This window comes from Oncorhynchus gorbuscha, unplaced genomic scaffold (assembly GCF_021184085.1).
Source record: "Oncorhynchus gorbuscha isolate QuinsamMale2020 ecotype Even-year unplaced genomic scaffold, OgorEven_v1.0 Un_scaffold_857, whole genome shotgun sequence".
In the NCBI taxonomy this organism is placed as follows: Eukaryota; Metazoa; Chordata; class Actinopteri; order Salmoniformes; family Salmonidae; genus Oncorhynchus; species Oncorhynchus gorbuscha.
The window spans coordinates 283,619-294,659 of NW_025745846.1; the positions used below are offsets into that span (position 1 = coordinate 283,619).

General features: G+C 48.8%; 1 protein-coding gene across 1 annotated transcript; it reads left to right on the forward strand.

Moving 5' to 3' along the window:
* The first annotated feature begins 598 nt into the window (after window positions 1–598).
* LOC124020570 (actin, cytoplasmic 1-like) lies at window positions 599–9,101 on the forward strand. The gene is made up of 6 exons (XM_046335811.1): window positions 599–746; window positions 1,888–2,012; window positions 2,308–2,547; window positions 7,531–7,969; window positions 8,083–8,264; window positions 8,375–9,101. Exons 2-6 carry the CDS (start codon window positions 1,890–1,892, stop codon window positions 8,516–8,518), a joined length of 1,128 nt encoding a protein of 375 aa, XP_046191767.1. The 5' UTR covers window positions 599–746; window positions 1,888–1,889; the 3' UTR covers window positions 8,519–9,101.
* Window positions 9,102–11,041: the final 1,940 nt, after the last annotated feature.

The following is an 11,041-nucleotide window of genomic DNA, read 5'->3' on the forward strand; positions in this document are numbered from 1 at the left end:
GTATATACACCTCAAAGATTTACACTGACTCAAATTACACCAACACCATTCCTCACGTGTGAGCTGGACCTTACATTGTCCCGGCATCACGACCTGACCACAGTTACCTTGTAGCTGTAACGTTAAATCCAATACAAAACCTACTTCCATTTCAAAGGAAGAACCCCCTCTACGTTAGTTATCGAACTTTAACGACTGCCAGGTCGCAATTGTAAATGAGAACTCGTTCTCAACTTGCCTACCTGGTTAAAATAAAGGTGAAATAAAAATAAATAAAATAAACTAGTTTTAACCATAATCACGGTGGCCAATGACAGAAACTATTGATAATACATCAATTAGGCCGATCGTTGAATACGATGACACCTATCCTAATCGATGACCTTGTTATGTTATCTAGGACGTTATATCGGTGTATAGGAGTTCATTAACGTTATATTAATTAATAAAGGGCCTACACTTTATTTCACCTCCTTTTGAAACCAAGTGCTGTCAACGCAGAGAGGCCCAGTTGAGGCACAATGCGTTCACTCCGAGTGGATACGCCCTCGACCAATCAGGAGCCGCGCTGCAGAAAGTTCGCCTTATATGGACAGAGAGGTGGGGGTTGTGACGTATGCGGATATAAAACCCGGAGCCTTGGCAACACTTCCTCATTACAGTTTTCTCACCGCTGCAGGAAGAAGGGAGTGTAAGAGACAGTTTCTCTTGATTAACACCGGTATCTTTTCCCCACTAAAACACAGGTAAGAGCTTTAATACTGTGTTTAAAAAAAATGTTATTTATGTTTAATTGTTACATTTCAACGTAGACAACTAGTTAAAGTTAGTTATCTTAGTTAACTTGTACGGTTTGTCTTGGGTCCTAGCTAGCTGTCGTCGGTCAGTTTACAATGTGTTTTTTATTCTGGTCATTTTTAAAATGTAATTTTTTATATATATATATTTGATTTGCATCTTTAATTCATTTAAATATTTGATTTTATCTAGCTCAACATCTGAGTGGGTGTGTTAACCAGGGTCTGTCTTATCTTTGACCGGTTGTACAAAACATTTCGACCATTTTCCCAATAATGGAGGTTAAAACTCGCCCTGTTGAGATGTTTCAAGGATATCTGTTAAAGTTCACATGCATTAAAGTCAGGCTGTTATTAAAAGTGAGGTAAATGACTTCCTATGTGTTAATGATGATGTTGAGGGGTTTTTATGACTATTTGGCTCAGATGAGTCAGTGCTTTTCAGGGGTCAATGTGTCTTTTAATAGGAAACATTTCACACCAGTTACAAGCCTCAAACATATGGGCATTTAATGTGATTTGAAAGCACGGAAACCTCTCCGTGTCACCATATTCAGGATAGATGTGACCTAACCTGGGTTGTCTGGCTGGTTATCCCGGACCAGGGAGTGGCCTCTCCTTGTGTCACCATATTCAGGATAGATGTGACCTAACCTGGGTTGTCTGGCTGGTTATCCCGGACCAGGGAGTGGCCTCTGTCAGACTAACACATGTCAGGGGACGCTCCATCTATTGCCTTATATGGTGACGCCTCGGCCGAAAACACACAGCCTTTTGTCTAGAGGCGCTGTCTGGGTGCTAGTCATCAACTCCGTCTATTTCTACTCTCTCTAGTTATACAACTTAACTACACAACTGACCTTTATGCTGAACCTTAAATTAAGCCTCAAAAGTCAATTTAGTTCATGCATTTTTACGATAAAGCAAATTGACTGGTTGTAAAACGCTGAGTGAGTGAATGGTCTGGACTGTCTGTTCAGCTCCACCTAGTGGTCATTCACCGATAGTACACCGGCTCAATAGTGACAGGCAGGCGGCGCACCCCGGTAAAGACGTCAGTCTCATTTCTGTCTTTTTCTTCCCGGTGCAGAAATGGAAGATGAAATCGCCGCCCTGGTCGTTGATAACGGCTCCGGTATGTGCAAGGCCGGTTTCGCAGGAGATGATGCTCCTCGGGCTGTGTTCCCCTCCATCGTGGGTCGCCCCAGACATCAGGTAATATTTAACTGAAATACACCAACTTTATCTGCTATACTGAATGTGACAACTGTTACATTGCTATTGGAACTAATGTTTGTCACCAATTTTGACTTTGTCTCTAGTCAACATTACACTGACTGCATTGTGTAGTTGTATGGCTCCCTCTAGAATATTATAACGTGTCATTTAATGTTCTGTTGCTATGCAACATGAACCTTTAAGAGGTCAGTTCCAATCAACATCATTAATACTGTAGATCAGCCTTAACATTCCATGGAGTACATTGTCACTGACCTGAGTGTGTCTCCAGGGAGTGATGGTTGGCATGGGCCAGAAGGACAGCTACGTGGGAGACGAGGCTCAGAGCAAGAGGGGCATCCTGACTCTGAAGTACCCCATCGAGCACGGCATCGTCACCAACTGGGACGACATGGAGAAGATCTGGCATCACACCTTCTACAACGAGCTGAGAGTGGCTCCAGAGGAACACCCCGTCCTGCTCACCGAGGCCCCCCTCAACCCCAAAGCCAACAGGGAGAAGATGACCCAGGTAATGTCCTCCTCCTTTACTGTTCACTTCTGCCCCTCCTCCTCCACTGTTCTTCTGCCCCTCCTCCTCCACTGTTCTTCTGCCCCTCCTCCTCCTCCTCCACTGTTCTTCTGCCCCTCCTCCTCCTCCTCCACTGTTCTTCTGCCCCTCCTCCTCCTCCTCCACTGTTCTTCTGCCCCTCCTCCTCCTCCTCCACTGTTCTTCTGCCCCTCCTCCTCCTCCACTGTTCTTCTGCCCCTCCTCCTCCTCCACTGTTCTTCTGCCCCTCCTCCTCCTCCACTGTTCTTCTGCCCCTCCTCCTCCACTGTTCTTCTGCCCCTCCTCCTCCTCCACTGTTCTTCTGCCCCTCCTCCTCCTCCACTGTTCTTCTGCCCCTCTCCTCCTTCACTGTTCTTCTGCCCCTCCTCCTCCTCCACTGTTCTTCTGCCCCTCTCCTCCTTCACTGTTCTTCTGCCCCTCCTCCTCCTCCACTGTTCTTCTGCCCCTCCTCCTCCTCCACTGTTCTTCTGCCCCTCCTCCTTCACTGTTCTTCTGCCCCTCCTCCTCCTCCACTGTCCTTCTGCCCCTCCTCCTCCTTCTGCCCCTCCTCCTCCTTCGCTCCCTCCTCCTCCCGCCCCTCCTCCTCCCGCCCCTCCTCCTCCCGCCCCTCCTCCTCCCGCCCCTCCTCCTCCCGCCCCTCCTCCTCCCGCCCCTCCTCCTCCCGCCCCTCCTCCTCCCGCCCTCCTCCTCCCGCCCCTCCTCCTCCCCCCTCCTCCTCCCCCCCTCCTCCTCCCCCCTCCTCCCTCCCTCCCGCCCCTCCTCCTCCCGCCCCCTCCTCCTCCCGCCCCTCCTCCTCCCCCCCTCCTCTTCCGCCCCTCCTCCTCCCGCCCCTCCTCCTCCCGCCCCTCCTCCTCCCGCCCCTCCTCCTCCTCCCGCCCCCTCCTCCTCCCGCCCCTCCTCCTCCCGCCCCTCCTCCTCCCGCCCCTCCTCCTCCCGCCCCTCCTCCCTCCCGCTTCCTCCTCCTCCCGCCCCTCCTCCTCCCGCCCCTCCTCCTCCCGCCCCTCCTCCTCCCGCCCCTCCTCCTCCCGCCCCTCCTCCTCCGCCCCTCCTCCTCCCCCCTCCTCCTCCCGCCCCTCCTCCTCCTCCTCCTCACGCTCCTCCTCACGCTCCTCCTCCTCACGCTCCTCCTCCTCACCACGCTCCTCCTCCTCCTCACGCTCCTCCTCCTCCTCACGCTCCTCCTCCTCCTCACGCTCCTCCTCCTCCTCACGCTCCTCCTCCTCCTCACGCTCCTCCTCCTCCTCACTCTCCTCCTCCTCCTCACTCTCCTCCTCCTCCTCACTCACTCTCCTCCTCCTCCTCCTCACTCTCCTCCTCCTCCACTGTTCACTTCTGCTCTGCTCTCCTCTCCTCCAGGCCCTCTGTCCTTACAGCTGATCTGTCATCCCTCTGGAAGCTCCAGGTCTCCTGTCGGTCTGTTCTGCCTCTGCACCCTGCTGACTGACTAGATTAACCTCTAGGGCCGACTGGCCTGTAGGGCCGTGCTCTGAATGAGCTACTCTAGTGGTTTATATTGACATTACGTCATGTAGAAATGGCTGCTGTGTTTCTTCACTAATGACCGTTTCCCTCTGACTCACTGGACAGCATGTTCTACAGGGTGCTGTGACTCCTGTCTCTACTGGACAGCATGTTGTACAGGGTGCTGTGACTCCTGTCTCTACTGGACAGCATGTTGTACAGGGTGCTGTGACTCCTGTCTCTACTGGACAGCATGTTGTACAGGGTGCTGTGACTCCTGTCTCTACTGGACAGCATGTTGTACAGGGTGCTGTGACTCCTGTCTCTACTGGACAGCATGTTGTACAGGGTGCTGTGACTCCTGTCTCTACTGGACAGCATGTTGTACAGGGTGCTGTGACTCCTGTCTCTACTGGACAGCATGTTGTACAGGGTGCTGTGACTCCTGTCTCTACTGGACAGCATGTTGTACAGGGTGCTGTGACTCCTGTCTCTACTGGACAGCATGTTGTACAGGGTGCTGTGACTCCTGTCTCTACTGGACAGCATGTTGTACAGGGTGCTGTGACTCCTGTCTCTACTGGACAGCATGTTGTACAGGGTGCTGTGACTCCTGTCTCTACTGGACAGCATGTTGTACAGGGTGCTGTGACTCCTGTCTCTACTGGACAGCATGTTGTACAGGGTGCTGTGACTCCTGTCTCTACTGGACAGCATGTTGTACAGGGTGCTGTGACTCCTGTCTCTACTGGACAGCATGTTGTACAGGGTGCTGTGACTCCTGTCTCTACTGGACAGCATGTTGTACAGGGTGCTGTGACTCCTGTCTCTACTGGACAGCATGTTGTACAGGGTGCTGTGACTCCTGTCTCTACTGGACAGCATGTTGTACAGGGTGCTGTGACTCCTGTCTCTACTGGACAGCATGTTGTACAGGGTGCTGTGACTCCTGTCTCTACTGGACAGCATGTTGTACAGGGTGCTGTGACTCCTGTCTCTACTGGACAGCATGTTGTACAGGGTGCTGTGACTCCTGTCTCTACTGGACAGCATGTTGTACAGGGTGCTGTGACTCCTGTCTCTACTGGACAGCATGTTCTACAGCAGGGGTGTCAAAGTCAAATGGACGGAGGGCCAAATAAAAAATTTAGCTACAAGCCGAGGGCCGGACTGTTCGAATGTTCATTGAATTTTTTTTAAATGACGCATATAGTCTAGTGAACCTACTGAAAACCTAACAAATATATTCCAATATGATCAGATAAATAAAGCAATATTTTCTTATGGCTCTGTCAGTAATCTTTAATTTTCAACAGACACAAAAGACAAATTTCCTTTATATAAAAATCCCCATAACATGAACATTAAATGAAAGAAACCAGTATTCAAGGCACCATCAGTAGCCTATATTTTCTATTTTAGCAAAAGTGGGCTAAATTTACTTCAAAGAAAAAAACAATAATAGCAATTTTCTATCATCCACTCAACTGAAATATTTTTAAAATATAATTGGATTGAAATACAATAAAATAAAGTGCAAAAAAGCTTTCCACGTCAACAGCAAATGGGTTACCGAGCAGTTCCAACCTGCTTTTTTGTGCTTCAAAGTCAGCAAATCGGCGTCGAAAGTCAGCGGCAAGCATACCTATTTTATCAGCCAACTGTGCGCTCGGGAACGCACTGGTAGAGAGCTTCTCTTTCATGGTCTGGCAGCTGGGAAAGTGGCTCAAATTTTCTTTCCGCATCTGCGTCTCCCACAGAGTCAGTTTGGTTTTAAATGCCTTCACTGTACTGTACATATCAGAGATGACACGATCCCGACCCTGCAGCTGCAAGTTCATTGCATTCAGATGACTCGTAATGTCACACAGAAAAGCCATTTCACACAGAAACATTTCTGTCTCGGAGTTGTGTTGTGTCTTTCCCTTTGCTGTCCAAGAACAGACAAATCTTCTCACGAAGCTCGAAACATCTTTGAAGCACCTTTCCTGGCTTAGCCATCGCACCTCTGTGTGATAAGGCAAATCACCATGCTCCGTTTCTAACTCCGTCAGAAATGCCTTGAACTGGCGGTGATTCAAACCTTTGGCTCTGATAAAGTTAACTGTGCGCGTGATGATGCTCATTACATGCTCCATTTTCAAGGCTTTACCGCACAACGCTTCCTGGTGTATGATACAATGATAAGCTGTCAGCTCACCTGTCGCGTTTTCCTCTTGCATCTTTTCCCGTATCTTCCCCACCAGTCCGCTCCTGTGTCCACACATCGCAGGTGCTCCGTCGGTTGTCAAACCCACGAGTTTTTCCCAAGGCAGCTCCATCTCATTTACACATCTTGACACCTCTTCATACAAATCATGCCCCGTAGTTGTGCCATGCATAGGACGTAAAGCCAAAAACTCCTCTGTCACGCTTAGGCTGGAGTCCACTCCGCGGATGAAAATTGACAACTGGGCAATGTCAGAAATGTCGGTGCTCTCATCCACAGCCAAGGAATATGCAATGAAATCTTTTCCTTTTTCACAAGCTGCTCTTTTAGATTGATGGACAACTGGTCTACTCTCTCGGCAATGGTGTTTCTGCTCAGACTCACATTTAAAAAGAGTTGCCTTTTTTCTGGGCAAACTTCATCACAAACTTTAATCATGCAGTTTTTGATGAAATCCCCCTCTGTAAATGGCCGGGCTGATTTAGCGATCTCTTCTGCCAAAATAAAACTGGCCTTGACAGCAGCCTGGCCTTGTGATTTGGCTTTTTTGAACAGAGCCTGTCGAGATTTGAGGCCTCGTTTTAATTCCTCTGCCTTTTGTAGCCTTTGTTCCATGTCCATATTCTTGTTGTTGTCCGCGTGTTTCGTTTCATAATGTCGTCTCAGATTATACTCTTTCAGTACCGCCACACTTTCTCCACACAGAAGACACACAGGTTTTCCAGCTACCTCCGTGAACAAATACTCCGACTCCCACCTTGTTTGAAACCCCCGGTTCTCAGTGTCCACCTTCCGTTTTGCCATTTTTGATGGGTATCTGAAAGTTAATTTTACTGTGATGCTGACAACTGCTGTGGCAATAAATATTGAAATGAAGCAGCCTACTGCTCGGTGCGTCACCGTTGCATTGTGGGAAATGTAGTATTGGTGCGTGTAAAAGATCTGCGGGCTGCCGGCTTGCTGCGGTCTGCGGGCCGGTTCTAATAATAAATCAAGATCATCCCAGGGGCCGTAAAAAACCTTCTCGCGGGCCGGATGTGGCCCGCGGGCCTTGACTCTGACATATGTGTTCTACAGGGTGCTGTGACTCCTGTCTCTACTGGACAGCATGTTCTATAGGGTGCTGTGACTCCTGTCTCTACTGGACAGCATGTTCTATAGGGTGCTGTGACTCCTGTCTCTACTGGACAGCATGTTCTATAGGGTGCTGTGACTCCTGTCTCTACTGTAGTCCTTCGGCACCGTGACTCATACCTCTCCTCTCTCGTCTCCAGATCATGTTTGAGACCTTCAACACCCCTGCCATGTACGTGGCCATCCAGGCCGTGTTGTCCCTGTACGCCTCCGGCCGTACCACCGGTATCGTCATGGACTCCGGTGACGGCGTGACCCACACAGTACCCATCTACGAGGGCTACGCTCTGCCCCACGCCATCCTGCGTCTGGATCTGGCCGGCCGCGACCTCACGGACTACCTGATGAAGATCCTGACGGAGCGCGGCTACAGCTTCACCACCACGGCCGAGAGGGAAATCGTACGAGACATCAAGGAGAAGCTGTGCTACGTGGCGCTGGACTTTGAGCAGGAGATGGGCACCGCTGCCTCCTCTTCCTCCCTGGAGAAGAGCTACGAGCTGCCTGACGGCCAGGTCATCACCATCGGCAACGAGAGGTTCCGCTGCCCGGAGGCCCTCTTCCAGCCCTCCTTCCTCGGTGAGTCTCTTAACTAACCTCTCTGGATCAGCTGATCGAGTGTCCATCTGGCAGCCATCGTGTGTTGCGATTGCCCCGTAGTGACGGCCATTTTGTCTCCTCTCTCTCTCCAGGTATGGAGTCTTGCGGTATCCACGAGACCACCTTCAACTCCATCATGAAGTGTGACGTGGACATCCGTAAGGACCTGTACGCCAACACGGTGCTGTCCGGAGGAACCACCATGTACCCCGGCATCGCTGACAGGATGCAGAAGGAGATCACCTCTCTGGCCCCTTCCACCATGAAGATCAAGGTGACTAAATAAACCTCTGAACCGTCCTCCTGTAGTTACCTGGTACTCTAGAACTACAGTGTGAAGGTCTGTACTCATGCTAATGTTTTCCCTCTGTCTCTCCTCTCCAGATCATCGCCCCTCCAGAGCGGAAATACTCCGTCTGGATCGGAGGCTCCATCTTGGCTTCTCTCTCCACCTTCCAGCAGATGTGGATCAGCAAGCAGGAGTACGACGAGTCCGGTCCCTCCATCGTCCACCGTAAATGCTTCTAAAACGACCCGCGACCCGTACAGACTCTCTCTCCTCCTTCCCATTCCAATGAAGACTCTTGAGTCGGTGTTGCCTGTCAGATCTCATCCCTCTCTCCACACTGGCGTTGTCTTCTCCTGCTGTCGGTCTGTCTGAGAGCCCTCCCTGTTTTGGCTGGATGGACAGGATGTGATGTCGTCGTTGTCTGACGGTCATGACTCTCCACGTGTCCTGTTTAGTTAGTCTTAATGTTGATGTTCCACCACCTTATTGACCTCTATGGAGGTGTTGCTGTCCAGCCCCTATCCCCTACCTAGTGCGCTAGTGACCAGGGCCCATAGGGAGCTAGTGCATCACCTAGGGGATAGGGCTGTATTTGGGGCTTTGTGTGGAGGGGGGAAAAGCTTAATGTAAATGATTTAATTGATATAAAAACAATATTGTTTTTGTATTTTCAGTCTTATAGATACATGGTCCAGTTTGTTATGCAAAAAAGATGTTTGACCATTCTGAGAGGTGTTCCTCTCTCTGGGGCTTGTGTAGGGTGGGGCAGGGGGCTCCTGTTGTGGACCGACACAACTAATAAAGTGCACATGTCTATTGAAATGGTTGTGTTCTCTTCTGCCTTCCTTCATGGTGTTGATCTGGTTGTACTGGGTACCGGTCCTTCTGCCTTCCTGAACTGTGAAGTACAGTGACAGAATTCAGAACATGGGCTGTTCTTACAGTGTTCTCCCTGTACACCAAGTCAGAACCGTAGGAGAAATGAAGGCTCTTACAATATTACACTTCTCACAAACAGGTTATATATAGTCAAGTAAAGAACAAAGTCAGAACAGTAGGCCAAATGATTAGGGTGAGGCACATGGTCTACTAACCGCTTCCTACACAACACACTTAGTATTACTTAGCTACAGTATACAGATCTCCCTGCATATTACATTTCTGTAGCAGACGAGACCTTTTTGGAAGAAAGATTCCAAAGTGTTTTCCCATTTGTCTTGAACTCAAGTCAGATTTTGCAGTTTAAAGTTAGCAGTTTTGAAAGTGGCTTCAAATCATCCAGACTGCATCACATCAGACCAAGATTGGGAGTCCCATAGGGTGGTGCACAATTGGCCCAGCGTCGGCCGGGCGGGGTAGGCAGTAATTGTAAATAAGAATTTGTTATAAACTGACATGCCTAGTTAAATTTAATTACATTCATTGACAGCATGGCCAATGTTTAATGTTTAATTTTATAATAGGAAAAGAGACCCTTATTCTTAGACTTGACTAGCAGGCTAATGATGGAATAGCAGGCTAATGCTTGCAGTTAGCTACTGATTCCTTCCAAATCACTCCTTGTTGAATTTTGTGATACATGTGGGCCTCAACAGGAAAGCCCCCCCCAGAAAACCCACATGTGGGGCTCAAAACAGGCAAGTACATCAGCTGATATCTCAAAAGTGCTGTACAGAAACCCAGCCTAAAACCCCAAACAGCACGGTGGCACGGTGGCTAGGAAAAACTCCCTAGAAAGGCCAAAACCTAGGAAGAAACCTAGAGGAACTAGGCTGTGTGTGGTGGCCAGTCCTCTTCTGGCTGTGCCGGGTGGAGATTATAACAGAACATGGCCAAGATGTTCAAATGTTCATAAATGACCAGCATGGTCCTAGGGCTCAGGTCCTCCGAGAGAATTAGAGAGGGCACATGTGGGGTGGCCCAGCATGGTCGAATAATAATAAGGCAGAACAGTTGAAACTGCGTCACTGGCGATCCCCATTCTGTCACAGACCCCATAATGGCTACATAATAGATTCACAGATATAATAGATTCTCATCTCTGAGCAAGACAGGCAATATATAATCTTTCCTCTTAAGTAGGAACTTGTTTACCATAATGAAAACATGAACAAAGGAGAATTTACGTTATTTATTTATTTTATTAACTAGTATTAACCCTTTTGGAGTGAAATTACATTCGGGTTTTTTTTATAGGGAAGACAACCCCTCTGGGGAAGACTTTGTTGCTGTGACTTCCGGAAAATGTTCCGTCCTCAATGTTCCGGTGAAACGCAGCGTTTTACTTCCGGTCGTTCCTGTCACATGAAGCTAGTTCTCTGCTGGTAGAGAACATGCACTGATTAAAAACACACACACACAACGATGACTTCGTCTGTTAACGGAAGAGTATTGGATGAAGATATGGACAATCAAATTGTACAGGTTGGTTAGAATAAACCAGCGTAACGTTATTAAAATCTAACTAGTTTACTGTTAGCTGTCTAGTGTTAGCTTGTTAGCTATCTAAGCTATATGTTTGCTTTTGATAGCCGGTAACTGGCTATTCGGCTTAATCAGGCTGGTAATACGCAATTCATGTTTAATATATAAGTTAGTTACAGTCTGAAACGACACGTTAAAATGTTCCTTAATTAATAGAGATCTGATCTGGTAGGCATATTACACGACTAAAAGTATGTGGACACCTGCTCGTTGTTGGGCATTAATATGGAGTTGGTCTCCCTTTGCTGCTATAACAGCCTCCTCTCTTCTGGGAAGTC